This window comes from Grus americana, chromosome 8 (genome assembly GCF_028858705.1).
Source record: "Grus americana isolate bGruAme1 chromosome 8, bGruAme1.mat, whole genome shotgun sequence".
NCBI lineage: Eukaryota > Metazoa > Chordata > Aves > Gruiformes > Gruidae > Grus > Grus americana.
In genome coordinates, this window is record NC_072859.1 from 12,427,400 (window position 1) to 12,455,236 (window position 27,837).

A 27,837-nucleotide genomic window follows, 5' to 3' on the forward strand; every position below is an offset into this window, starting at 1 on the left:
CCTTTCTGTGGGGACACTGGATTCTTTGAAGTTGTTCCCACAGCGCCTCTCCCCGTTAGAAAACCGCTCCCCGTCCCCCGTCAGGGAGCCCACCGCGGCAGGGACCGGCCCCGCCGGCGGGAGAAGCGCCGGGCGCCTGGGAAAGCGGCGGCCGGGCGGAGACCCGCTGCGCCGCTCCCCTGGGACAGGCCCCGAGCCGCCGCGGAGTTTCGCGGGAGGACGCCGGTGAGCCCGCGCTTGCCGGGGTTGGCAGCTGCAGCCACGCCGGCCCGGCCCGCCCGGCAGCCGCACACCCCTCCCACGGTTACCTCAGCCTCAGGGCGCGGACGGGGGGGGCGCGGCCGGTCCCCGCCGGCACTGCCGGCCCCGGCGGGCGGGGACTCGCCCCGCCGCGAACAAAGCGGCCCCGCCCCAGCGCGGCGGCCGCCGCTGCCACCATCTGTCCCTCCCGCCCCCGCGGCGCGGGCGACGCCCAGCTGGGCCGGCCCCGCCCCTTTCGCTTTCCAGTCAGGCAGCGACGCGGGCACCCCGCCCCGGCGCGGGGGAGGGTCCTGGGGCGCCGTGCCGCCGGGCAGTCCGCGGTGAGGGCGGGTGGCATCTGCAGCGCGGAGCGGAGCGAGACCCCGACATCGACACCGGGCCCGGGCCCGCCCCGCAGCGAGGGCTGCCGCCATCTTCCCTCACGCCCCGCTGGTGACGGCGCGAACGGGCCGCCGGGCCCCTCAGGTGGGTGTCAGCGGGCGGGCGTCAGCGGGCGGGACGAAGGGTGAGTGGGGGCCGCGCCGCGGAGGAGCCGGGAGGGGCCGGGGCGGGCTGACCGACCGACCGACTGACCGCGAGGGGCGGCGGGGCAGGGGCTGCAGCCGCCGCGCCATGAAGTGAGCTCTGCCCGGCGGCCTCGCCGACCGAAGGGCCGCCCATCTCCGCGCCCGGTCCCTGGCTTACGGGCACGGCCGCCGCCGCCGCTTCCTCCGCCGAGGGGAGCATCGCCCCGGCTGCCGGCCCGGCGGCGACGCCCGACCGCCGCCGTCCCTTTGTTGTGGCGTCCGCGGGCGGGCCAGGCCAACCTGGCCGCGGTGGCCGGCGCGGTGCGTGCCCGGGCCCCGGCCCCGGGGCGGGCGAGGCGGCGGGCGCGGGGTGTGCCCTGTCTCCGGGGCCGCTTCAAAGGAGTGTCGGCTCCTCCGCGGCCTTGTCTGCTGCTGGTGCTGAGTTGACATTCCCGAAATGCTAATTCAGGCTCGGCGCTGTATAATGAAACAGTGCGGTTGTTTTGAACCCTTCCACCAGCAGAGGTGGATTTTGTGTGAAATCGCATGTGAAGAGAAAAAAAAAAAAATTAGTGAGAGTGGGATGGGGGCTTTTTTAATCAAAAAGCATTCATTTGTAGTCTCGAACTTGTTCGGATCTTTTATTTTTCTGTATTCTGTTTTCACTCTAGTATGGAAGTATTGCATAATTTAATGTCACCTTTTTGGTATTCGTGATGCAGAATGATCTGAGTAAAGAGCGTGCATGTTGTAACAGGGATTGATGAATGCGAAAAGCTCTGCCGGTCACCTCTAAAGCATGGTGAGATAAGGATTATTGTGGTGGCTCTAAAGCAACAGCTGATCTAAGCAGGGTGAAAAAATGGATTACTAGAGGGCAAGCCAGTGAAAAATCTGTATGAGGAAGAAAAGGCCAGTATGTAAGAGGACACTTACTTGCGGTGTATTGAAGTAGAAAAAGGTTTCAGTCACAGAGTTCAACTCTACAAAGTTTGGTGAAGGTTTTCTAATAAGGCCTTAATATGTTCAATATAGTTAATTTGAAATAATGAATTGTGCGATTTCTTAGGGTAAAATGGGTGTCAATGAGTTGCACTAACTGTTGTGGGAATCAGTTGTAATAAAAAATTTGGCCTGTATACTTTTTTTTGTAAATTCTTTTGATATAGAATAACTGGAAGATGATTGAGGGCACATCAGAAACGGAACCACTAGGTACTGACCGGGCCCCGAGTCCCCCGTGGGGTCTGTATAGGCGGAACTCCGGAGTGGCCTCTGGGCGGGCCCGAGAGTCATATGTAAGTGACTGCGGGATGGGTTAAAAGGTGAAATAATTTTATGCAAAACAGCCAGCCTTTAATATATGTATTACTACTTCATATTTGTTTTTTCTGTGGCCTAGTTCACCAAGATGCTGAGGTTATGGATGTGCATTGCAGCTGTCATTGAATTCAGCGAACCAAGACTTCTAATTAGGCATCGCTTCTCCCTTTAAACGTATCACCACTCTCTCAATACGACACGAGATTTGAACTACAATATTTTTCTTGTATTTCTGAGTAGTTAGAGGTTTTATATTCCTTGCCCAGTTTTGTGAATCTATATTGTATGCTGTTGGCAAGTGATCTATTTCAGATGATAAATAATATGGCAATAACACTTATTTTAGAATCTCACTATTTACTTGTTTTCCAGAATATTAAACTTACTTTAATTTTCTATCATGTGAATGCTTATGCATTTTAAATTTCTTTTAAGGGAGGTAACTTAGAGAAAGAATATTTAAAATGAACTTCTAGTTTATAAACATTTTCCTAAAATAGTATATTTATATGCATAACTGTGTATATATATTTTTTTAAAAAATAATTGTTTTCTATGCTTATAGCACCATGAGAGGATTCTCGCTGTTGGCGTGTTCTTAGAACATGAGTGAGAACAGGAGTGAAACCTCTCTCTGGAAAAGTTAAGAGTGGGTAGTCTGTGTTCCGAAGAGCTTGTGTAAAGGACAAGTGAGATTCTTGCACATCGAAGCTACAGAGAAAAGATGTGCCACATTTGTGACAAGAAGTTGTTGGGGGTTTTTTTTTGATGTAGATTGATTAGGAGGAAAACTAATTGAAATGCAGAACTAGAGGAAGATGGTATGGGGGAGTGGACAGGAGAGAGAAGGAAGGAGAACAGGTGTGACGAAGTGCTCTTCTGAAAAGACTGGGTAAGATAAGAGTTGTAGCAAAAACCTGGTTGGTAGAAGGCACCTGAAATGTTAAGCTCTAATACTAACTTACTTTCATTTATACCTCAAGCTAATGCTGTGCTTCAATCATTCTTGAGTATTAGTGCTTGAGCTGATGAGATTGTGACGTTATGTGCCATATGTGCTGGCAGAAAGCAATATAGTGGGATGGACCAAAGATGCAGCTCGAGCTCTAATCTTGAGTTTCCCTGCTGTTCTTTGCTTTTTCATTATTATTTTTATTTATACACATACGCCACTGAATGTCAGAAAACCTGATCTATTTCACAGAGGTGATGTATAAGCCTATGTATATTTATAACTTCATTATAGTGTTACAGTGCTGCTTATTATTTTGACAGCATAATGCTTATAAGAGAAGTCTGAGCTTATCAGCCTAAAAACCCATCAATTAAGTGAAAATCTTGTCTAGTAGGTTTACTGTTCTTTTCTAGCTATTTGTCCAATGGGGTGGTTGCTCTGACAGCAAATGCACACTAAATATTTTCATAATATTGTTAATGTATGAGCTTATCGGCGTGCTTTGAATCTTTTTCAGAAGTTCAGTATCCAAACTATTTTTGGATATTAGCTCATATTTTTCTTAGCAGGACCCCAAAAGTGCTGTTACTAGTCCCATATCAAATATGGGGGATGCCACTCAGCCTTTATCCTAATTTATATAGGCAACATAAATGAAGTAAATGAAGTTAAGTGTTAGAATTGGAAAAGCCTTTATGTTCAGGACAAACCTGTTCTTTTAAAACTGCAATGGAAAATGGAAGACAACTTCTTGCAGATGCCAGATTTTACTTACTGTAGTTGTACTCTTAAGCAAAGTACTGAGTATTATGCTCATTATCCCATCTATAGAATATATAAATAATTAATTTTAAGACAGTCTTGAAGCTGTGTAGAGTGGTTTCTTCTTTAACTTGAGTCCAGTAGATCTGATTGAAAAGAAGCTGGACTTGGTGATCCTTTCTTCAAAGGGAGCATTAGTTTGCATTTTTCTGGTAGTTTTCTGATGGGGAGTCTCAATATAGCTTTGCCTAAGTTTTATTTTTCTCTTTTGGCAAGGAAGTTAATTCATGTAAAAACCACCAGTGCCATAAAGCATAATAAAAGAGAAATGGAAATGTATTAGGTGAGGTGGGGAATTAAGATGTTAATGCCAAACTGATGGTTAAATTTGTGTTGATTTTTTTTTTTCCTTCCGTCAGCGTATAAAAGTAGGGTTGAATTTTTCTCTGGGACCAAAAATCCATATCCATTTGCCAAAAGGGGAAGTTGAAACAATGCTAAAACATAAGGAAAAAGCATCTTTCTACAAGTTCTGGCTTTGGATTTGTGTGTCTATCTGCTTTCTTTCCTGCAGCAAAGCTTTCTGCAAGGCAGATTGTATTTTTTCCTTTGATTTTACTAGCCGAGAGTGGGCATGTGGTCTCTGGGTGTGTCTTTCATGAGACCCATCAAAATACTTGGTGATTGGAGTCTTCTGTGTCTAAAATGAGAATTAAACCCAGCCATTTTTGAAAAGAAGTTAGGCCATTTCATCTGGCACAATTAGGTCTCTGCTGTTCCAAAATAAACTATGCTGCTATAATCAAATGCTTTCCTAGTCAAATGTTCTGGTAAAAACTTACTTGGGGAAAAAAAGTTGGCCTAAAACTGTGAGGAAGATGAAAAACTTAGGGATTTATATGAAGCAGTACAAAGACCCCTCTTATTAGCACCTTATTTTTTTATGCCTTCAAGGTGATTAGCATTGGGTTATAATAAACAGTGAGAAGTTTCACTGGAGTGTGTGTCTCTTCCCCTTTTCTCCAGTAAATAATTCATTTCTTCTTAATACTTTTTGAGTGTCTTATTTGGATTATTCAAACTTACTATAGCTGTTCTTTGATTTCTTACTACTAGTTTCTGTGCATCTTTCCTAGTATAAGATAGATAACTAGCTCAGGGACTTATTTTCCAAGGCCGAGGTGCCTGGAGGCTGCATCATCTCTTCAGCTTGTCTTGGGAGCTGCGTTACCTGCAGCTGGTTGTCTTTCAGCATCCTAGTTGCTAGATCTCCACACAAGTAAATGGTTGCATGAGGGGAATTAAATACTTTTATTTCCTCTTTTGAATTAAAAGGGGGAACAGCTAGGATAATTATTAACTTATAGCTGTGGACATCTTGCTCTGTATGGTCATCTCCCTCTACTCGTTTTTCTGATCACTGTTACTCTACTGTGTCTCCTGGTTCCTGGGGATATTGCCCACTGCTGACGGTTCATCACTGATACTGGTGGCTTCTCTGTTCTTTGGTGCACTCTCATAAATAATATCTTAAATAATCAATTCAAGTCAGGTTAAGACTTTGCTGCTGCCAGAAAGCAAAGCTCTGTCAGTTTCTTGTGTCAGCATTAGTGCCCGCGTGTCCACGGGGTGAATACATGTTTAACTTCACTTGGATCAGAGGAGTGTCTGGCTAACCATGCAGCTCCTTTGCAGGTGCCATTAGGTGGCGGGGGACATATGGCTGAGTGCAGAGGCAAGAACCTGCACCCCTTTCTGCTGTAACGTGGACTTGAATTCTGCTTAATGGGAAACTGTACTCTTGTAGCCACTAGCTTTTTTTGAAGAGCTCCTGATGAGGCAATGCTACGTGGATTGGCTGTGTTACAGGGTTTCTCCCCACATCCCCAGATAGTTTTCAGCAGATCAACTTGGGAGCTACAGCTGTAAAGTCTTTTTAAGGTTAAAAAAAAAAAAAAAAGTTGAACAGCTTCTACTTTAAGTCAGACTTAAGGAACCATGCAAGACTTAGCCAGAAGCAGAATTTATTTTAGATTTATTTTAGTTTCCTAAGAGAAGTACATGCTACAACTTTGATATCCTTGGAGGAATTGTGTTCCAAAGGAGCTTGGACGTTGTATCCTTGGGAGCCTTAAACAAGCTGACTGCTGGCAGCCAGGGCCTTGGCCTGTCACTGTCCCAGCTGCGTTTTTGCCCTTTTCCTTTCTGCTGGCTGGAGAGCTCATTAGACCATTGAGCCACTTCAGCACGTGAGTTGTTGGAAAAGCCAATGCAACGACAAAATTGAGGGGTGCTAAGGAAGGGCCAGGAACATGCAGCTGGAGGTGGGTGAGTGAATGGGACTGGCAGTCCGTGGTCAAACAGGCTTAGGCCGCCTTGGGTTTGCAGCTTTAGATTCTTCATAAAGCATATAGACAGAAATAGGTGTCCTTATGAAGGAAGAATTAAAAGTCCTGGCTTAATTGCCATATGCTACTTCAAAAATGGGGTAGGGGGAGACTGCATTTTTAGTGTGCTGTGCTTTTTGTGTGTCTTAAACATTTAAGTTTATGTGTAAGATCTCTAGATAATGACATGGTAACTGGCACATTTTTATGCTGTTTGAACTTCACTGTTTGCATTTCAGAAAGGAAAATTTTACATATTGCAGACTTGGTAACCACAATATTTTCACACTGCAGGAGGATTGATTTCTTAGTAGATTTGTTTATCTGGGCCCCTATATGCGCATAGGACAGAAATAAAAAAGATACCGATACATTGTTAGGTCTTAATTGTGGCTTCATAACCAACCTCTTAAAACCAATTTCCTAATCTTGTCTGTCTAACTTTTGTAATGCTACAATATTTTTTAGTAGCCAACATGTGTTAACCAAGCATAAAGTAAGATACTGATCATAGCTAAAATGCTCTCTTTTCCCTTTTAGGCTGCCATCATGACGGCTGAAGAAACAGTGAATGTTAAAGAAGCTGAAATAATTAAACTAATACTAGACTTTCTGAACTCAAGGAAACTTCATATCAGTATGCTGGCGCTTGAGAAAGAAAGTGGGGTCATTAATGGCCTGTTTTCAGATGACATGCTTTTTCTAAGGTAGGACTTCTTTCTCTGGTGCTTACATAGCACATATATGAAAACATACAATTGGACGGTGATTCTGTGGGCAGCCACATGCCACTGAACAGGAGGCCTTATGCCCTCATCGTATTCTGCTTGTTCCTGATCCCAGTTCTGTGGTCCAGCTCTGAAGTTAATGACCTCATTCTATGAGCCACTTGAAGTAGGTTGAATTAGATTTTATTTTTTTTGTTTGTTTGCTTGTTCATTCATTTTACCTTGGTTATTTTTCTGGCATTCTTATGAATTAAAGTGGGAAGAATTCTTAACAAGTGCCAGTGTCAGTGCAGGGTAAGTTGGGGAAAGCACATGAGCAGGAATAGGATGGGAGAACAAGATCTGTTGGCAGCAATGATCTGTTACCTGCTTACCATGTCACATGGAACTGAACGTGTGGTCTATTAACTTCTAAAAATAAATAAAATATTTTGACAATATTCTAGTGCTAAGGTCTAGGAGGAGTAGAGCGTTTTCCAAAGCTTTTCCCCCAAAATATTATCTGCATTTCAAAATAATACCTAGACTTCTCTTAAATTTAACAATATGAAAGGTGTCTCTGCTATCATCAAAGCATGAGCGTTGGTGTGATTTACCATTCATGATATTGCCCTCAGAATTATTAAAAGGAGTCATTGTAGATGCACACTAGTTTTTTAGCATTGCTATTTTCTATTTCATGCCAAAGGTACTTAATAACTTTGTAGAGGCGTGAGAAAATCATGTATCCAGCTGTACTTAAAACATTAAAAGATAAATTTTATCACTGAACAAGATTTCTCACCTGGCCTCCCTTTTGATTAAAATTATGTATATTGGAATGAAATGAAAGAATAATTAGAGGAAGATGATTAAAGTTGTTAATCCTATTTGTTTGTTTCATTCTTGGCTTAGTTGGAGTGTACGTCTAATGAGAAACTCGCCCCTTCCTTGTAGATCCGGGCCTTTTATAGAGAACTCTGTGTGATGTGAGGGCATGAAGAAACTGAACTAATCCACCTGTGCAGCCTAGCCCACTGTTCTTGGAGCTGGAGCTCTTGTGCTGGCATAATTCCTGCCAATCCGTTCTTCTTACATTGTTAATATGGGAGCTGTGTGTTTTCCCACCCCCTTATAAAATAGGCCAAGCAGTATTCATACAATTAAAATTAACCTGGTTTTAAGTTTGCTTTCATTCTTCAGGATGTATTCATTGCATCAATATATTTATTTGTACTCTTCAGGTAAGATTATTTTTTAAGTAAGAATTGCAGGTAAAGCAGGAGACACAGGATCATTTTGGTTTTTGATGTGCCTTTAAAAGTAATTAATGTTTGTCCTTCCAAACACAGTTATTTTTACAAAATACTGAGAAAGGACTTTGATTTTGCTCTTACTACTAGTCGCATCAGTCAGTCATCTTGGCATCTGTGCAGAGCATTAACTTTTCAAAGCAAGTTGGTAACGTTGTGCATTTAAATGAGCTGCTTACTGAAAAAGATGGAGGATGTTCTTGTCCTGTGAAATTAAAGGAGTGACTCTTTCTTTTGCTAGGCAATTGATTCTTGATGGTCAGTGGGATGAGGTTCTTCAATTTATTCAGCCTCTTGAATGTATGGAAAAATTCGACAAGAAAAGGTAAAATAGAATGTATGTCAGAGTTCAGTTTTCTGAGTTGTGGAAAATACATACATTTCTAAGTATCATGTATGAAAGCAGTAGTTCTAAGGTTTTTTTCATCTTAGTTTTTGTGTTTTTCTAACCTGCGTACAGTTCCTAAAGTGTGTGCATGTGTTTTTTTCTAACTTAAACTATGAAAAATATGTGCACACAATCTGAAATGAGTTTTCATTTGCCATACACTTTTGGAATGTGGTACATGTTGTACTATCTTTTTATAGTTGGCTGCTCTGTCATATCTCTATTCAAGAAATAAGTATGATTGCTATACCTTTTTCTTATTAGCCTTCTAATATTTATGTAATATTTCTGAAAGCAGTAATTGAAAAATACATTTCCTGTTAAAATAATTTTGTGGTTACCAATTTGTTAAAATTTGAGATCAGAGTTCCTTGTCATGGCAGTTTCTATGCCTAACTCAAAACTTAGCTGTAAAATACCCAGCTTGTCTCTAAAATAATGTTTAGCTATTGCATCAAGCTCTATGGTATTTCACTTCTCACCTGCAGATTTCGTTACATTATAATGAAGCAGAAGTTCTTGGAAGCCTTATGTGTAAACAATGCGATGTCAGCAGCAGATGAGCCTCAACATGTAAGAATTGTCTTTGATTTAGGAATTTTTTTGTTGTCAAGAAGCCTCTTGAGATATTCTAATTAAAGGCAGAGCAGAACCTCACAGCACTGAATGCACAAATTTTAGCCATTGCCAAATAGTTTCATAAACAATGGAAAAAATAATTGGTATCCTTTGGAAATGAATGTGACTCCCAGGTCTCAAATAGAATTGTATATACAAGGGTTGCTTGAAACTTAGCAGCAAAGATCAGTGACCGTGCACTGTGTTTGTGGTCCTGATCCTGTGGTTTACTTTAGGCCATTATGCTAAAGTACAGGGCTCTTTTTTCAAAAGTGTTCTGAAGCAAGCCTCAGAATCACAGAAATTTATTGTCATAATCAGGACCAGGTGAAAGATTCCAATCTGAATTAATCTTAAACTTCACTTCTGTTGCTCTTAGAGAGAAAGGACACAGTTGTTTCTTTGGAGGGAACATAGATGTTCACAAAGTACTGATTCAGTTAAATGTGCAAACAGCAGGGCTTGTGAACTTAGATTTTTCAATATGGAAAGAGACGTTAACTCTAACAGGCAAAGAAAGTGTGCACATTGTGAAATTAATTATAGTTTTTCATTTATGTTGATAATGCAGGAATGCCAAATTTCTAACACATAAATGTTATGAAATTAAAAATTAAGAATGCCAGTAGTTTTAAGACAATTGATTTCATTTTCCAAACTGAATTGACTTTAATTCTCTGTACAATTACATATACATTGTACTGCAAGGTCTTCTCTTGACAGTGTAGAGAAAGCTAGAAGTAAGCCTTTTTAGTTGTAAAGGGAAGGCGTACTATTCCTCTAATCACTCAATCTGTATACTGTTACTAGATAGCAGTAGAGGGGAAAAAAAATCAGATTTATGTCCTTCATTTTTTGTTCTGAATCTTACCAATTGTGTTGGCATGTTGTGGATGAAAGGCTGCTCTATTGAGCAGATGCTAGGTAACATGGTACGTGGGAGGGGTTATTATTTTTAAAATCTTTTTAACTCAAAATGCCAGGTTACGTATATTTGGCTTTTAGCTACCAACAAGCTTTGTACTAAAGCCCCCTATTCGTTTGGACGTCTTATCTTCTGAGGACACTTTTGAACTTTTTTAACATTTTTTGATGGAAGTGTTCTCAAAATCTCAACATAAAAGACAACTCAAAGTTGCTAATCACTGGAAACTAGAGAAATCTACAAGTCTTTTATAACTTATGCCAGTTGCTTTTCATAGACATAAAAAAAAGGTGAAAAGTCGGTTGGCTTTGAGAATGGAAGTAACCTGTGCTGCAATAGAATTGAAGCTGTTTAGCTACAGAGTTAAAATTTTAAGCCTGTCAAATCTGCAGTGGCATGAAAAAGTTCCATAGATCTGTAGAAAATGGGACTGGGCGGGGGATTTTAGGAAGCCAAAGCATCCAGGAATTTGGGTCTGTCGTAACTATATTTTCATCAGCAATTTCAGACTATATTGTATGCTGTTTTAATTAAAAATATAAACAATAATAATAATAAAGGAATGATAGAAAAATTCTGCTATTGCCTGTTCAACTGTTTCATTTTATAAATGTACGTACTACAAACTACTCTGTTAATGTTAATATTTCTGTAGCTGGAATTTACAATGCGAGAGGCTGTACAGTGCCTGCATGCGTTGGAAGAATATTGTCCCTCTAAGGAAGACTATAGTAAACTCTGCTTACTACTGACACTGCCTCGCTTAACCAACCACGCAGAATTCAAGGACTGGAATCCCAGCACTGCACGGGTTCACTGCTTTGAAGAAGCCTGCGTCATGGTGGCAGAGTTTATTCCTGCCGATAGGAAACTGAGTGAGGCTGGCTTCAAAGCAAGTAACAATCGTTTATTTCAGCTTGTAATGAAGGGATTGCTCTATGAATGTTGTGTGGAATTCTGTCAGAGTAAAGCAACAGGAGAAGAAATCACAGAAAGTGAAGTATTGCTGGGCATTGATCTCTTGTGTGGTAATGGGTGTGATGACTTGGACCTTAGCTTACTATCATGGCTGCAGAATCTGCCAGCTACTGTATTTTCTTGTGCTTTTGAACAAAAGATGCTTAATATTCATGTTGACAAACTCCTCAAGCCTACAAAAGCTGCGTATGCTGATCTTTTGACACCTCTTATCAGCAAACTTTCTCCTTATCCATCATCCCCAATGAGACGGCCTCAGTCAGCAGATGCTTACATGACCCGCTCCTTAAACCCTGCCTTGGATGGGCTGTCGTGCGGATTAACAAATCACGATAAGCGAGTCACAGACCTTGGGACAAAAACTTCTCCAATGTCGCACTCCTTTGCTAATTTCCATTACCCAGGAGTACAGAATCTCAGCCGAAGTCTCATGCTTGAGAATACTGAGTGTCACAGCATTTTTGAAGAGTCACCTGAGCGGTAAGTGCAACTGTAGCTTTGTTTTTACCTTGGCTTATGTTACACTTTTTATTACTGGGTTCTTGAATTGTAACTTTAATTGTAACCTGCATTGTAACTTGAACATAATTATAACATTGAAACATAATTTGATTGTTTAAATTCTGTTGTAATTAAAACTCTGTACACAAGGTGTTTTCTTCCTTATGCTTTTATGATCAAAGTAGATTTTCATATTTGGTCTTGAGCTTTATTGGATTCAATCTGGACTTCCTTGAGGTTGAAATCCTAGCGCAGAGCACAAATATGCTCTGATTATGTAGTAGAATCTAGCTAAGATTTGTGTTCAGTATTACTGAATTCTTTCATTTCAGATAAATAATGGAGATAGTGGAATAGCTGTAACTCCATCTTCTTTCCCCATCCCATTCTGTCCTCAAGTGTCTGTAAATTTTGGTCCTGGCACTGTAAATGTTTGCATATACTTAAAAAAACTACATACAGAAATAGTTCCAGTGAAGTCAATGGAAATTACTATATGCTGTCATTGTAGCATTCCTCTATTACTTAAATTATTACAATAGTAGTTCAGCTTAAATATTTACTTAGCATTTTCCAAACCAAATCTGAATAAGCAGTTGAACATATTACAGTTTTTATATTGACTTGGAAATAGTTGGATTATGATAGCGGCGAATGCTGTGAATAACTCCTTCTAATGCCATGTAGACTGCAAAACTGGCTTCTCTCCTTCCTTAATAACTGAGGCCTGTATCAAAACTTTGTGCTTTTTACCTTCTGAGAGAAAAGTCCTGGTAACTAGGAGAAATTATATTTGTCAATTAAGAGCTTATCATCATGTTTTTTGCTTGGCCCTAATTTTGATCAGCAGTTCTGCCCCTTTCTAAGTGTTATATCCGTGCCTTTCTAGAAAGCAGGTGCCAGCTTTTTGGGCTCTTAAAGAACCAGGTGGGTCACTAGCAGTGCACTTGGGTGCACTGGCCAGCAGAGGACACTTTTAGAGCTGTGGTGTTCAATCCTGGCTGCAGTTGGTGACATTGCCTACCAGTTTTGCTTTACAGCAATATTTTGTATCTTGTGTTATGATAAAGAACAGCTGTAACTACACTCAATAAAAAGGAAATAAATGCCATCTTACAGATGTCGGTTCACCAATATAATGGAAATTTTTGCACTAATGTATAGCTTAATATGTTCTTTTAATACTTATCTTGAAAGGAGCTATTTTGTTTGCTTCTAAATGATCCACTTTAAATCTTTGGTTTTACCAGCCTCTTCACAACTGGAGTGTGTTTGTGGATAGCTTAAGTCTTACAGAAGTATGTCTTGAGTTCCATTTTTAAAAAGTGTACCTCCTGAAGATACTAATGAGTTGTAAACCTTCTAATTTTACTCATATGTACGCACAAACCTTAACACTTGTGTGTGTAGCCCAGGGACCAATGTTAAAGCTGATTCTTGAAAGTTTTTTGTTTCCTTTTTCAGTTTTAGTGTACTGGAATAATTCTGCACAATTAGAGTTATCTTGTGGGCTAAATTAAGTGGTTAATTCCTGCATTTTTTTCTTTTCTATAGGTGTTTGCATGTAATGTGAAGCTGATAGATGTTAACATGTTTTTTCATCAATTAATACATCTCTTGAAGGTTAGCATTAGGTTAAGGAGTCAGACTCACAGTTTTCAAGAAGGCATTATACTTTTCAGAAAAAAAATCCAACTTCAGATTGTGTCCCACTTAAATGGCAATATTTGCAAGGGTGGAAGCTGAGCTTTATTTAAAACTCGCCCTTGCTTCCTCTTGCACATGACAGAAACGTGGTATTTCTTTTATAAGTGGTATTCAGCAAGCAATTACTTGTCTTCTAGTCAGCGAAGTTACTTTTGTTATTATACCCAAAAAGCTCAAAATAACTTGTTAAAGAGCTTTGCTTCAAGTCACTGAGTAAAGAGGACTTTGTAAGTTGACAGAACTGAAGATGGGAATCCAAGGCTTTTAATGTGTTCTGCAAGCTTACTGATTGCTAGAGCGTTTTGGAAAGAGTTCCATGCAGAAATACTTACATGATACAAGAATGTTAAAACTGATAAAAACACTTTCCTATGTAGCACTTACAGGAATGTTCAATTTGATGGACTTTAGGTATAATTTAAATTTAGATTGATAGTGGTAATGATACTAATATCTTACAGAAGACATTAGTCACATAGTATATCTGATACATTCCATGCACATAATTGCTTTGAAAACAGGAGATCTTGAATAACTTGCTAGTTAAAGGGTATATAATTCAAGTGTAGGGATAGAAACATGGAATTTGGATATCCCATGGTGGTAAGGCTTTTTGGAAAATGTGAGGACAAAGCACACTGACTGTCTGTGCATTTTGTTTGTTTGGGGTTTGTTTGTTTAGTGTAACCCGTTGCAAGGGACATTTTTTTCCTAAGCAATATCATCAGGTTTATGTGACTTAAGAAGTTACTTGTGTTATCAGATTTTACTCTAGGATGTTATCTTTCTTTACTTACCAGGGGATTTCCTACTCTTAATTTTTATCAATTAAGCTTCTTTTCTCTTCCATGTTGCTGCAAGAAGTGATACCCCCGTGGAGCCACAGCATCCCATCAGCAGTGAGACTTTGTGCCAGAGTTCAGTTCCAGAAAATGAACCAGTTAATGGAGCACAGAGTCAGGGATCAGCCAAACAAGAGAAAAATGAGGTAGTGGGTTTTTGTTTTAAAATAATGAGGCAGTCTGAGCTGCGTTCTGATCACTTCATAATGATTTGCCTTTGTGTTGAGAACTTCATGCATGACAGTGGGTTGCTTTGAATCTTGTTTTTACTATAGTGAAAATACCATATTGCATCTTGTATAAGAAACTATTTTTTTTTGCCCCATTGTATGAAGTTCTGCTGTCATTTGAATCTAAAGCAGCTGATTAGTGTGCCTTCTTGCACATCAACAGTGTGGCTAAACTGTTGTGTATATCTTAAAAAAAAAAAAAAAAAAAAAAGGCAAAAAAGCCAGCAATGGTAGCTTAAATAATGCTTAAGAATCTTCATAGTATTTTAGAGAGGAATCTGGCATGTAGCCTGCAATTCTTGGTCTTAACACCAAGTTTTGTAGGTCATCTTACATAAATTTGTCTGGGACACAGAAATTAAAATTGGATAATTCCCTGGTAAATGTGTCTTTGCTATTCAGAATCCAATAACATAACTGGTTTTTGGATTCATCTTTGAAGGCTTGTGCCTTGACTATACTTCTTTTTTTTTTTCCTTTTTTCTCCTTAACAACAATATGGGGAAAGTGAAATAGTAGTTCAGTACAAAGCAATGAAAACAGTTACCTATTCTGTCCTCTTTCCGCAGTTTTAAATATCTGCCTCTTAATTCAGTAATGATGAGTGACATTGAGTGTGCAGTCTGTTTGCAGACTCCAGTTTGATATTTTTTTTCCTTAGGTAAACTTTGTCTTGGCTTATGACATCTATATAGTACTGAAAACCAGTCTAGTCTTGACAGGGCTATATTGTTGTAGACTCTGGATACTTGAGTGAGGCAACAGAGCCTACTGGAGGATTAACAAAGTCCACCAAACTTGAGGACTTTGCTCCCCTCAAGGACTTTGAGTAATTTCTCTGCTGCATCAGTCTTGTGTGTGCACACTGGGAAGAAGGGGAGGGAGGAGAGAGCTTAGCTAGATATAAGACAGAGCAGGCTTCAAAAGGCAAAAAAAAAAGGGATGCAGAATTTAGAGGAGCAAATGAAGACAGGAGGCACTGTGCTGTGCGGAGGATGTTGGCCAGCCTATTATACACAAGTAGAAAAAAATGTAATACCAGTCCAATTTCACCTTGTTTTGTTTTCCACATCATAGTGGTATATGTGTATACCTGTGCGAATAAGAAATTAATTTAAGTTTCTTTTCATAGCTTTATTTTTGCATTGTTCCTGGGGTTGAGTTAGAAGCCAGAGTTTATAGAATAGAGCATCTGAGCAACATATTTTAGTTTTGGGTGTTGGATTCTGTATCATTATTACCCAAACTAAAGGATCAAAGGATTGAATCCAATTGCAAGAAACAAGTATCAGTCATGGAAAGAAGTATAGACAAGAATATACCTGTTGCTTAGAAGGATTATAACCCAGTGGCTGGGGAATAGTTCACATATTTGAAATCTAGAGAATGCTTTTTAGACTTGTGAAGATAAACTTCAGAGTTTCTGAATTGCAAGTATTTATCTCGGGTGAAAAACTTTCTACAAATGCAACAGAGCTAGGAAATCCGTTATAAACCAAAAAATTGTGTCAGAGAAGACAGAATTATAATGCAAGTGTTTTTATTTAAAAGAAATACAAAGGCTCATAGTTATGAAGAAAGATCCTCTGCATGAATTGTCTGAACTAATGCAAAGTTATCAGGATGTCCTTATATAATTTAGAATCACTAGATAACAAAGATGTCCCTTTCAAAAACAAACAAAAAAATCCACCGGGTTTCATTTACTACCTTTTTTTTTTTTCTTCCTTTGGTAAATGTGCAGTTAAGGTTTTTTCAGTGTTGCTATTTTGGCCTTGGAATAAAGTTCTTTGGGTTTTCTGTAGGGTTTTTTTGTTTGTTCATTTTTAACTTGCTCTCAACATGTTAAATCATGGTATCATTTGGAACTAGTGGCAGAGAGAGAAAGCGAGGATCAGGGAATGCAGAAGGCCGTGAGTCCTGGGGAGCTAGCAGTGTGGGAAGCAAAAGATAGTACATAAAAGGGAAGAGGCCATGAAAAAGGAAGCTCAAGTATTTGTGCTTGGTCCAGAAAGTAAGGAATTTTAAAGTTAGAACAAGGTACAAGTTTCAAGAGCAAGATACAGCACTTGGATAGACCACTTCAAGGTTGGCTACTGGGAGAGGTGAACATGCCCTGCAGACTGATGGCAGAGAAATGTCAATATGGCAGAAAATACTAAATTCATAGTGAAAAATATGACTTGGACTTTGGAATGCAGCTTAAATTGTTTTCTGATTTTTATTTTCAGTTTCCAATCACCTATTTGTTTTGATATTAAGTAATACTTTGGAAGTTTTGTAGGAAAGAGGAACCTTCTGAATTAGGGCAGAACTACTTCAACAGGGAATAGTATAGGTTGGCACTGATTTCCTTTTTTTAATATGTAGATTATATCTGATTTTAGGGAAGAATGAAAGCATTGCTCTCCAGAGGAGAATATGCTGGCCTTTTGATGCTTGTATGCAGATAATGAACCAGAGTGTGAATATTTAAATACTGCAATTTACTATATAATTTTCATTAGTAATTCTCATTTCTTTTAAGCTTCGTGATTCAACAGAGCAGTTTCAGGAATATTACAGACAAAGACTACGTTACCAGCAGCACTTAGAACAGAAAGAGCAACAACGACAGTTGTACCAGCAAATGTTGTTGGAAGGAGGTGTAAATCAAGAAGATGGAACTGACCAGCAGCAGAATCTTACTGAACAGTTTCTTAACAGGTTGGGGGGTTTCATTGCTTCCCCCTCCACCCACTCCTGTCCCTCCTCAAGTTCTCATAATAACCTGTTTTGGTGGTCTTTTTTGTTGTTGTTGTTGTCATTTATTATTAGATCTATCCAGAAGCTAGGAGAATTAAATATAGGTATGGACAGTCTCGGAAATGATGTACAAACACTTAGCCAGCAATGTAATGGGAGCAAAGGGAATGCATCTACCAATCCAGCAAGTAATTTTACATCACCGCCTCCAGATGCTAGTCAGAGGATAACAACTGATAGCCAAAATGTTAGTACAAGCACTCCTCGAAAGCGTGGATCAGCTAATCAGATACCCTTTCCTGAAGAGTCACCTGTACAGGGGAATCAAACGTAAGTTATGTGAGACTGGTCAGGACTAGAAATGCCCTTCTGTTAGCACTGTGGGAGTAGCTGTATTTATTTTTTGTTATCAAATGAATTTGTCATTGAATAGGGGTATTTAACTCATGATCAGTGTTTTCAATATATTTTTATAGGTATTATAAATTTTTTTGATAGCACACAAGTGATTTCTTCTGTTGACTAAAGGTAGTCCTGACCTGAAAGCAACAACCATTTTTCCACGTGTGTGTGTCTATCTGTGTATATGTATGTATGTTATGGAATGAAAGCAGGTATTTTTAACTTGTATTCACTTGTTCAATGCCTGGAGTTGTTGCAAGAACAGCAACCTCATGTAAAGATTACAGTTTAGTGATAAAGAATCAGACACACATAACACTTGTCCACATAAATTAGTTCTGAGTATGACTGAAACTGTAACTTTAGTCCAAAAATTACTTACAAACCAATCTGTGTCTGCTCTCGTTTGTTCTGTCTTGTGAATTTGAACTCTTCACCAAATCAAAACAGTGTATCAGAACATGCTGTCACTCAGCCACAGCTGGATGATTCTTCAGGGAATTTAAATAGGACAAGAGGTGATGAGGTGAGTTTTCCTATTGTCCTTTATAATTTGTGTTTTCACAAATTCAATATTTAATCCTGAGTATGTGTCGTCCTCTCATTGTTAGGAGATATTTAGAATGAATTTTGGTTGATGCAGTACCTACAGGATCACAGAACCTTTGAAATTGGAAGGGACCTCTGGAGACTGAGTCCAAATCCACTGCTCAAAGAAGGGTCAACAAGAGCAGGCTGCTTGGGGCTGGGTCCAGTTGGGTCTTGAATATCTCCAAGGATGGAGACTCCACAATCTCTGTGGACAACCTGTTCCCATGTCTGACCACCCTCATAGTGTTTTTAAATCAGAAAAGTTTAAATGGAATTTCCTATATTTCAATTTGTGTCCGTTGCCTCTTGTCTTTTCACTGGGTACCACTGAGAAGAGTTTCGGTCAATCTTCTTTACTCCTCCTGTCAGGTATTTATATACAGTGATGAGATTTACACGCGTGCACCCTGAAAGGCCTTTTGACCTCCAGGCCAAACAATTCCAGCTTTCTCAGCTTCTTGTACAATAGAGGTTCCAATAGGATATCTTTTACAACCATTGTTCTGTGTTCTCCAAGTTGAAACTTTGATTGTTGGGCTTCAGTCAGTATGGCCCAACATTAGGGAAAAAACTTTGCAATAAGTACATTCCACAGTTTCTGCATCAGATAAATAAAAATCAAAATTTTAGAAAGGTGATGATGAGTCATCTGGAGGATGATGTAATAAAGCTTAGCATAATTTAATGATAACTTTGTGTTATCACGCAGGGTGAAAAGCTGATTCTTCTGTTTAGTAGTATATTTGTTTTATACACTGTGTTTATGAATTGGACTGTTTTCAGTAAAAATGCAGCTTTGCTCCCCTTGCAAGTTTCACACAGATAAAATGTGTTTACACAGAAATAAACTGTAATATCATACTTTTGAGATGGGCTGTTTAGAAGAACAAAAGCTGTTGGAAGCCTGGAAGGAGAACGAGAAATGTTAATCTAATGTTAGCAGTTAAGAGTGAGTTGAAGAAAAGAACTTTTTGAAGTATGCCATTCCTTGAGCTGGAGTAGACATGGTTTTACAAATTTGTAATTTGAATAGTTTAACCTGGTGCTGCTGAAGAACCTAATTTGACTGTTATCCTTCTACGCAGGATGACAAATCAAAAAAGCAGTTCATCTGCATTAATACTCTAGAAGACACACAAGCTGTCAGAGCTGTAGCCTTTCATCCCAGTGGGAGTTTATATGCTGTTGGCTCCAACTCTAAAACTTTGAGAGTTTGTGCCTATCCAGAAGTAATTGACCCAAGGTAAGAAAGCTTGTATAATCATTTCTGTAGCATGCACTTTTCTCCTGTAGCTGCCAGTATCTGTACATTTCATACATTTATTTTGTTGTCATAAATAGTGCAATGGTTTTCTTAGAAACCTAAACTGCCAAACAAAAATAAGATCTGCTGAAGAGTTTGTGTATTTGTGGGCTGCTTCTTTGCTCTCTTCCATTACTGGCAAGATGCATAGATGCATTGCCACAATACCACACCTTTCCTTATGAAAGTGTTATCTTTGTCTCAGCAGGTGGGCTCTTCTGTGTTTACTGTAATGGCTTCTTGTTTTGATGTTCCAGCTGCAAAAGTGGGTGAAAGCATATGTCAGTTCCCAAGCCGCACAAGTTGGGCTTCATGAGATGCAGTTTCTGGCAGGAGGACAGACTTAACAGTGGAAAAAGCAGTATCTTCTTCAACTTTTACAGCGAAAATTGCCAGAGCATGGCTATTGGCCTGTTGTTACTATAAACATTGTTTTCCTGACGCTTTGGTTCTTTGACAGGAAAAGCGCTATTTGTGGTTTACTGTAGACCTAGTCTTTTCTGTTCTCTTTTCACCTGTTTTTTTTAATAAGATGGGGGGAAAATATTTTTTCACATAGAAATAAATATTGCCATCTTGATAACCATCTCTTTGTCTCTCTTCCAGTTACATTGTTTTCCTGGAGTAGGGGGGAAGTGCAGGCATCTAAAATTTCACAATTTCAGAAGGAGCTCCCAGTATGCACAGTGACTTATCTGGGACACCTTCCCAGTTTAGGACTCATGTTCAGGCTTCCAAAGTGTTCAAAAAGTAATCTGATTTTTTAAATTTTTTTTCCTCCTTAAGTATCATCAGTAAGTTAGCCTTTGAAGTTTAATTCCAAAATATTTATTGGCAGTGTATGAAACAAAACAAAAAAAGTAGTTGATTTCTCTGATACCCAGTGCAAACCGACTTGGTGGGCTTGAAGCCTAGACAACCTCCTCTTGTTTGGTAAACGGTGCGAAACATTTTCAGTGGAATGAACACCTCCTAACTCTGCTCTCACACAACTTATTCTAACCATTGGGAAAGGTTAGATTGATTCTGCAACTTTAGTCTCTAGTTAGAGTGCACAATCTGATGTGACAAGTGACGTAGTGCATCTGGATATGAAAGGAATACTGAGATTTCTTTAATTCTGAACTTGTACTTACTCCTTTTATTGTTTTTTTTTTTTTACTGTGCTTACAGTCTGCCAAAAACATTTCATCATGGGATTTACAAGTCAGCAGAGAGATTACATTATCTTAAAGATATTCTAATCTTTGTAACAACTTGAGTCTAGACACATTCAAAATTTTTCATGTTTTTCAAAAAGCTATAATTATGTAGAGTATCTGGGAAATAGCAGTTGTTTAATTGTACATCAAAGTTTTGTTGGGTTTAAGTTCTTAAAATTGTCCTTCAATCTGATATGTGATTCAGGACAGGTTGGTTTTAGTGGTTTGTTTTTGGTTTTTGTTTGGTTTTTTTTCCTTTCTCTAAGGGTATAATAGTGGTGTGCTTTTTTCACATGTTTGAGATGAAACACTGATACACATTACAGTTCTGCAGGTGTTGCTCAAATAATCACAGTGCTTCCACGCAGTTGATTAGCAGCATGTGGCTCTGTGCTGGGCAGGTGCTCCCACCTCTTGACAAAGTCCTTGATGCTCAGCTGCTGCCTCCACCTCTTAACAAATGTTGTGAACCCAAACTCTGAGTGTGATATAAGGCATTGGACCATTTAGGAAGTTCCATAGTGTGTGTTGAATGGTGATCTTGATTTAGGCTAATCTGTCATGGATTTCCTCTCTGGCAACAAAATAAAATTGTCATCCACGTAGATTCATTTTAGTATCTTTAGTAAAGTCATGTTTATTTCAAAAGTTTTTAAGCAGATTTAGATGTTTGTCTTTTTTCTCTCTGCCTCTTTTGTTCAAGTATCTATAGTATGGTTTCTGAATTTTTCAATAGCAATTTAATTTGTATTGTTGATGTTAGAGTGAATGTTGATGGAATTGGATACAACAGTACTTTATCTTAAGTACTTGACTACTTCCAGCTATGGGAACAGAGAACTAAGATTGTAGGAAATTAATTGATTGAAATAGAGGAAATTAACCTCAGTGGGACTCTTTGTTTTATTTCAGCAATGTGTAAAGCTGAATATAAAATAAGAAATAAGAATGTGTGGTCTGTTTAGATGCTGAAAAGACTCCTGCATTAACATATACTGGCAAATGTGTCTTTCTTGCACAGACTGCTGTTTGAGATTTTTCTAGTAGATGAATGAAGCTTTGAGTCACCTTATTCAACAAATAATATCCAATGCACAGCTTAATGATGAACATGTATGGATTTTTTCCTTTTGTATGTTTTTTTGTTATTTAATGGCCAAAGAGGAGAGAGTACTTGACTTAGGGCAGTGTTTTTCTGTGTCTTCCCAGGTAGGGCTAACAGAAGCATTTTTCTTGATCCTTTAAACCACTTACAGTGCTTGATGAGTCCCACTCAATCTGACAGCAAGGATGGCACAGACAACAACTTTTTGGATAAAACAGCAGGCCTAAACTTTTATTGTTACAGTACTACTAAGCACAACAACAGCCCCAAACACAAGTATCTGGACCCCAGTCATATAATTATGCTGTCATACCAAACACAGTCCCCAGTTGGAGATTATGTCCAGTTGGAAGAGAAACACCTTCCTGCACACAAACACAGAGGTTACACAGGCTGCTGCTTTCTTCTTTAAGGGATCTGGATTTTCCAACCTGCAGCCTGATAGTTTAGTCCCAGAGCCAGCCTTTAGCTGTGCCAGCTGCACTGGCTGCTCCCATAGATAGTGTGTGCCTTAGGAGCTTTCTTGGCATGCTGTTGCTTAATTGAACTCAGGCATGTTCAAAAGTGGCCGCAGGATCGAGGTGTTGAAGTATGGAGAATGTAGAGAAAGTATCACCAATTAAAGACTCTGGGGATAAGGTTTCATTGTATGTAAGTAGTAATTACTATATTTTATCTGTATTGACCCCTTATAGATGAAGGGACTGTGTAAGTTTTTGCATGTCTAATCACAAATACAATGGGAAGATGAGGAAAAACCGAGAAAATCCTTTTGTTTTGTCTTACATCACATGTATATGTTTCAATGTGAACAGTCATATGTATTTCACGTTACCCAAAATAATAGAAAAGCAATATTTTCATTTTACAATACATTGTTTTTCTTACAAATAAAAGGAAAATGGATTTTTTTTTTTTTCCAGTGCTTATAATACTCCTAAACAACCTGTAGTTCGCTTCAAAAGGAACAAGCATCATAAAGGATCGATCTACTGTGTAGCCTGGAGTCCCTGTGGACAGCTGTTAGCTACTGGTTCTAATGACAAATATGTGAAAGTACTGCCTTTTAATGCAGAAACTTGTAATGCAACAGGTAGTGTTTGTGTGTATTTAAAGAATTTATTTTCAATTATTTGTCCAATATTTGGCAAAACCATTCAAATTACATTGATTATGTAGTCAATAAGCTTTGTTATTTTTGTTCTAATACTTTGATTATCTTAAGTCTCTTCCCTTTCACCATCACTGTAGTCTGTCCAGCAAAGAGCCACTGAGAGGTTGGGGATTTATCTTTTGGGTTTTGTTTGGGTTTTTGTTTGTTTGCTTTTTGGTTTTGTTTTGCAAGACTCTCTGGTATTGTGCTGTCTTTTGGTATATTTTTTTTGTTTGTTTCCAGATCTGGTAAAACAACCAGGTGTTCTTACCCAGCTCTGGTTCTTGACAGTCAATAGGAATTTATTTCTAAGTCCTGTTCCCCTTTTTCTTGCCTAGTTCTGTTATCTTCTCCCCCATCTTAGAAGTCTAAGGCTTCTCTCTCAGCAATTATTTTCCATGCCCAACCCTCCTAATCAATGCACTGAATATGGCTCATACCTTTTCTGTTTTGAACTTAGGCTACCTTGTCCTATGTGGTTCAGTGTTCTCAATGATCCTTCCCTCCTGGCAGAGGAAGCCCTTTTAGTTTACCATAGTTTACAAAAAGAAATAAATGTTCTTTATAAACCTTGGCTGGAATTGGCAGCGGAGATGATCTATGTACATTTTGTAAAGCTTTGGGAACTGTAGGAAACTCAAGCAACACTCAACAAAAATAAGATTCTTAGAGATTTTATTTGAACTCTAGTAACTGAAATAGTGTGTTCTGTGGAAAGTGCATATAAACAAAGTTTACACTTGGTAGTATATCCACCCTTGCCTAAAATATTCTGCATTAAAGATTGCAGCACTAACAGTGATAAACAAAGTACGCCTTACTTTGTTCCTCAATTTTTAAATTATTTTAGGACCAGATCTGGAGTTCAGCATGCACGATGGGACAATCAGAGACCTTGCGTTTATGGAAGGCCCGGAAAGTGGTGGTGCTATTTTAATAAGTGCTGGAGCAGGAGACTGTAATATTTACACAACAGATTGTCAGCGAGGACAAGGCCTGCATGCTCTGAGTGGTCACACTGGTATGTATGTTGTTGCTTCTCTCATGCTTTTTAAGTCTGTATTATATTCTAATAAGTTGGGGTTTTTAAGTCTTCGTGCTTTTCTTTGTAGTAAGTCTTTTTCTCTCCAGGTTGCTCTTGAAGTATTTGGAGGGGGGAGTGTTTTGTTTTTAAATATATTGGCTGCTAATTTAATGGAGAGAGTGCGTGCTTCATTCCAGAGAAGATGCAAAGCTGGGTATTGCCTTACAATGTTGGCATTTTAGATCATACAACGTGCAGGTTTTCCATAGGACTGTTAAGTCTCTGAATGCAAAAATATAATCAGAACTGTAATATTTCATTATTTGATTAATGATGTTTAATCAAATAAAGAAGTCATCTTGTTCACAGGTCATATTTTAGCACTTTATACATGGAGTGGCTGGATGATTGCATCTGGATCCCAAGACAAGACTGTAAGATTCTGGGATTTGAGAGTGCCAAGCTGTGTTCGTGTTGTGGGAACAACATTTCATGGAACAGGTAAGACTTTCTATTGTGCTTCTGATCATTCTTGCATAAAAATATATTTTAAAGGTGTCTAGTATAGAGTAAATGTGAGGGATTTTGTATCGCACAAAGAAAAGTTGTGAGGATATCTTTACCTGTGTTTTGATGTGTTGGGGTTTTTTAAGTATTACTTCCTTTTAAAGGTTCACTAGTTTTTTGCCTTATGACTTTCAAAGAGACACTTCCGAGTACATTAAAATAAAACAAGACACAAGATAACTATTTCAAAATCAAAGGAAGGGGTGGGAATGAGCAGCCATTTTTGCAAGCTGTCAACATACTCTATAGAAATCTGCAAAGGAATTCTTAAGAACCAGTTGGGTTCAGATTTGTTTCTTGAAACCTTGAGGGGGGCAGAAATAAATTAAACGGGGGGGGGGGGAATTCCTTACACTATTCTACATTATTTCATAGAGTGACTTACTTTCCTGTGATGAAACAGATACTTTTTCTCATGCAGCTTTAATAGTGACTGTGCCGCCATTCCAGTGTGACCTATGGCTTCAAAGCTTTTAAGTGCTAGAACGTAAACATTTTCTTATTTTAAGATAACAGTAGCTCAGTACGTTCACCTTAAATTTAAGGCCAGCATTCAGTATTCTTATACAATATATACTCATTTTTTAAAAAAACAAGTTGTCTGTTGGCACAAATGTACCAAAATATAATGTGTTTGTTGGGGGGGTTTGTCCCCCTTTTTTTTTTTTTTCTCCTGTAGGAAGTGCTGTGGCCTCAGTAGCTGTTGATCCTAGCGGTCGTCTCCTGGCTACAGGACAAGAGGACTCTAGCTGTATGTTGTACGACATTCGAGGAGGACGGATGGTGCAGAGCTATCATCCTCATTCCAGTGATGTTCGTTCCGTTCGCTTCTCTCCAGGGGCACACTACTTGCTCACAGGATCATATGATATGAAAATAAAGGTGACAGACTTGCAAGGTAACATACTACAAAGGATACTAGGTTAATTTTCAGTTTGGTGCTTTTAATATTGAAGTTGTAAAAGAACTTGGTTCAAAGATCAGGTTTTAGTTTAAAAAGGGAAAAAATAGTAGAACTTTGAAAGGTTTGAAATGTATATAAATGTGATTGTGTCTGTTCACAATTGGCCGGTTGTGTCGCTGAGAATGTAGGCTATGAACTAAATCTTGTTTGGCTGGGGGTCTGATTATGATAAAAGAACTAATTAACACTGTTGCCTAATGAGATGGCCGTTGCTTTCAGACAGCATTCATAAAATTTACCTTTAAAAAAAAAAGTATAACAATGCTTATTTTCATTGGGAAGAGTTGAGAGAGAAGATATCAGGTATATCTAATTGACTTTATTTTCTTGGACCATTAAATTTTAATCATGTTATTTAAAAACTGCAAATACCTGATTTTTAACGTTATACTGTGTCCAGTGATGCTTAAAAATCAAAACACTGGGGCATTCTCACTCTGTGTGAGAGAGGAGTCAAGTATGCTTCATAAGGTGAAATACATATGTAAGCTTTACTGAACAAACAAAAACCCAAACCCACCAAAAGCCCAAAGAGCTGGGATATAAATTCATGACATGACTAATGATTTCTGTTCCTCTGTCGTAGGGGACCTCACGAAGCAGCTTCCTCTTATGGTGGTAGGAGAGCACAAGGACAAAGTTATTCAGTGCAGATGGCATACACAAGATCTTTCCTTCTTGTCGTCTTCTGCAGACAGAACTGTAACCCTTTGGACCTACAATGGCTAGAGTGCAAACAAAGGCAACCTATGCAGCTAAAGCACAGAGACCTGGGACTACAGAACTGTAAAAACAAAGTAATAACAATTAGGCATTGAGAGAGCAGCAGTTGAGCAGGAGAGTGTCTTATCAAGAGGAGGGGCACTTGTCACAGATTTTTCTGGTTTCTAGGAGGTCTTGGTGTTTTTAGTATATTCTTTTGCAGTGCTTTCAGTCTTCCATGTGAACTCATGCTGCTGTGACCTATTGTAGTCTTGTTGCCAAAGTCTATGAGGAGAACTCTTGTTGTCGATGTGCACTCAAAGTAACATGAATGACGTGTTTACAGTTTGGTATTAATTGCATTCCTTGGTCTTTGCCTCAATGAGAATTTTATATAGAAACTTGAGTTGAACAACACTTTAATCAAGTCTGTATGTGACTAGTTCCACACACACACATAAAGGATGAATTCCTTCCACTGTTTTTTCAGATTTATTATATTCATTACCTCTCAACGAGAGGTCAGACTTTATAACATCTCCACAATTTCAACTTTTTTAGTAATAAATTCTGAACTTTAATGATGACTAGGCAGTAACCACATCTTGATTATGGTTCATTATAAAGTGTGAGTTTTTCTTTCCATCTAAACTGGGGGAAATGTAGCTGGTTTTACTACGTGATGTTTTGAACAAGCTAACATGTTGGAGGGGGGGAAAAGTAAAATATTGATTTTTTTTTTTTCTCTGTAGAAACATACAATATTTTACTTTTTGAATGCAACAGAATACCTCTGTGTATAATGTACTGTAGAAGAGTGGATTGGCACCAGTTGTCACAGTGAGCTTAATGGCTATCAGTTTTTCAAGTAAAAGGGATACCATTAATGCTGTAATAGAAACCAGCATGGCTTAAAATGCTGTGTCTGCATGATAATTTAAGAATTGTTTAAATTTCCAGTTCAGAAGCTTATCTGAATTTTATTTCTTGCACTGTTTATGTATGGGAAATTGCAGTTTTATTTCTACAAAACTTTAGAATCTAATGTTTATGTATTGTTATATTTTCATATTGTACAGTTCCTTTTACTTTTTAAAATCTAAACTTTAAACATTAGGTTATTTATTTATTTGAACTGCAGTTAAGTTTTGGGTTCTCTTGGTTACTAAATTATATGTGCACTGTAGCAAGCATTTTTAACTATCGTATAAAAGTGGAAAGGTAACTATAGAAGTGTATCTGTGCTATAATCTCAATAAAGACCTCCAACACCTGCATCACTCTCATCTGTTATTTTGGATTCCTGGTTTAGAATTCCTCGCTGCACCTCTGATCCTTCAACCATATGTCAAAATCTGTTGTATGCCTAGAACTGGAAAAGACTTGAGATCTTTGATGCTCCTTCCAAGTATCTGGCTTTGCAGTGCGGTAAGTAATAATACAGTAGCACAGAGCTGAAACTGTTTATTTTCCTGTATTGCACACAGGTTAAGGTCCTAATGCTGCTGTGGAGGAAAATATGTCTTCTACCTATTCTGTTCCTTCAGTTGTCCCTCTGTGGTCAAAGCTGGCAGACTATTTTTAATTAGCACTACAACTATTTAAATATTAATTTCCTTAAATGAATTTTATTAAAACTTGTGTCTTCACAGGCTCTAGTTTGACATCCGTCATTT

General features: G+C 38.9%; 1 protein-coding gene across 5 annotated transcripts; it reads left to right on the forward strand.

Moving 5' to 3' along the window:
* The first annotated feature begins 480 nt into the window (after positions 1–480).
* On the forward strand, positions 481–27,438 carry WDR47 (WD repeat domain 47). Of its 5 annotated transcripts, XM_054833533.1 has the most exons (16): positions 481–726; positions 1,937–2,065; positions 6,735–6,901; positions 8,456–8,539; positions 9,091–9,175; positions 10,801–11,603; positions 14,193–14,319; positions 16,931–17,109; positions 17,221–17,478; positions 18,001–18,076; positions 19,227–19,384; positions 22,675–22,844; positions 23,755–23,925; positions 24,298–24,429; positions 25,175–25,393; positions 26,046–27,438. In XM_054833533.1, exons 2-16 carry the CDS (start codon positions 1,949–1,951, stop codon positions 26,186–26,188), a joined length of 2,889 nt encoding a protein of 962 aa, XP_054689508.1. In that variant the 5' UTR covers positions 481–726; positions 1,937–1,948; the 3' UTR covers positions 26,189–27,438. The 5 variants fall into 5 exon arrangements, with proteins under 5 accessions (XP_054689508.1, XP_054689509.1, XP_054689511.1 ...); XM_054833534.1 differs by lacking the exon at positions 1,937–2,065; XM_054833536.1 differs by lacking the exon at positions 1,937–2,065 and having other exon boundaries at positions 14,196–14,319.
* Positions 27,439–27,837: the final 399 nt, after the last annotated feature.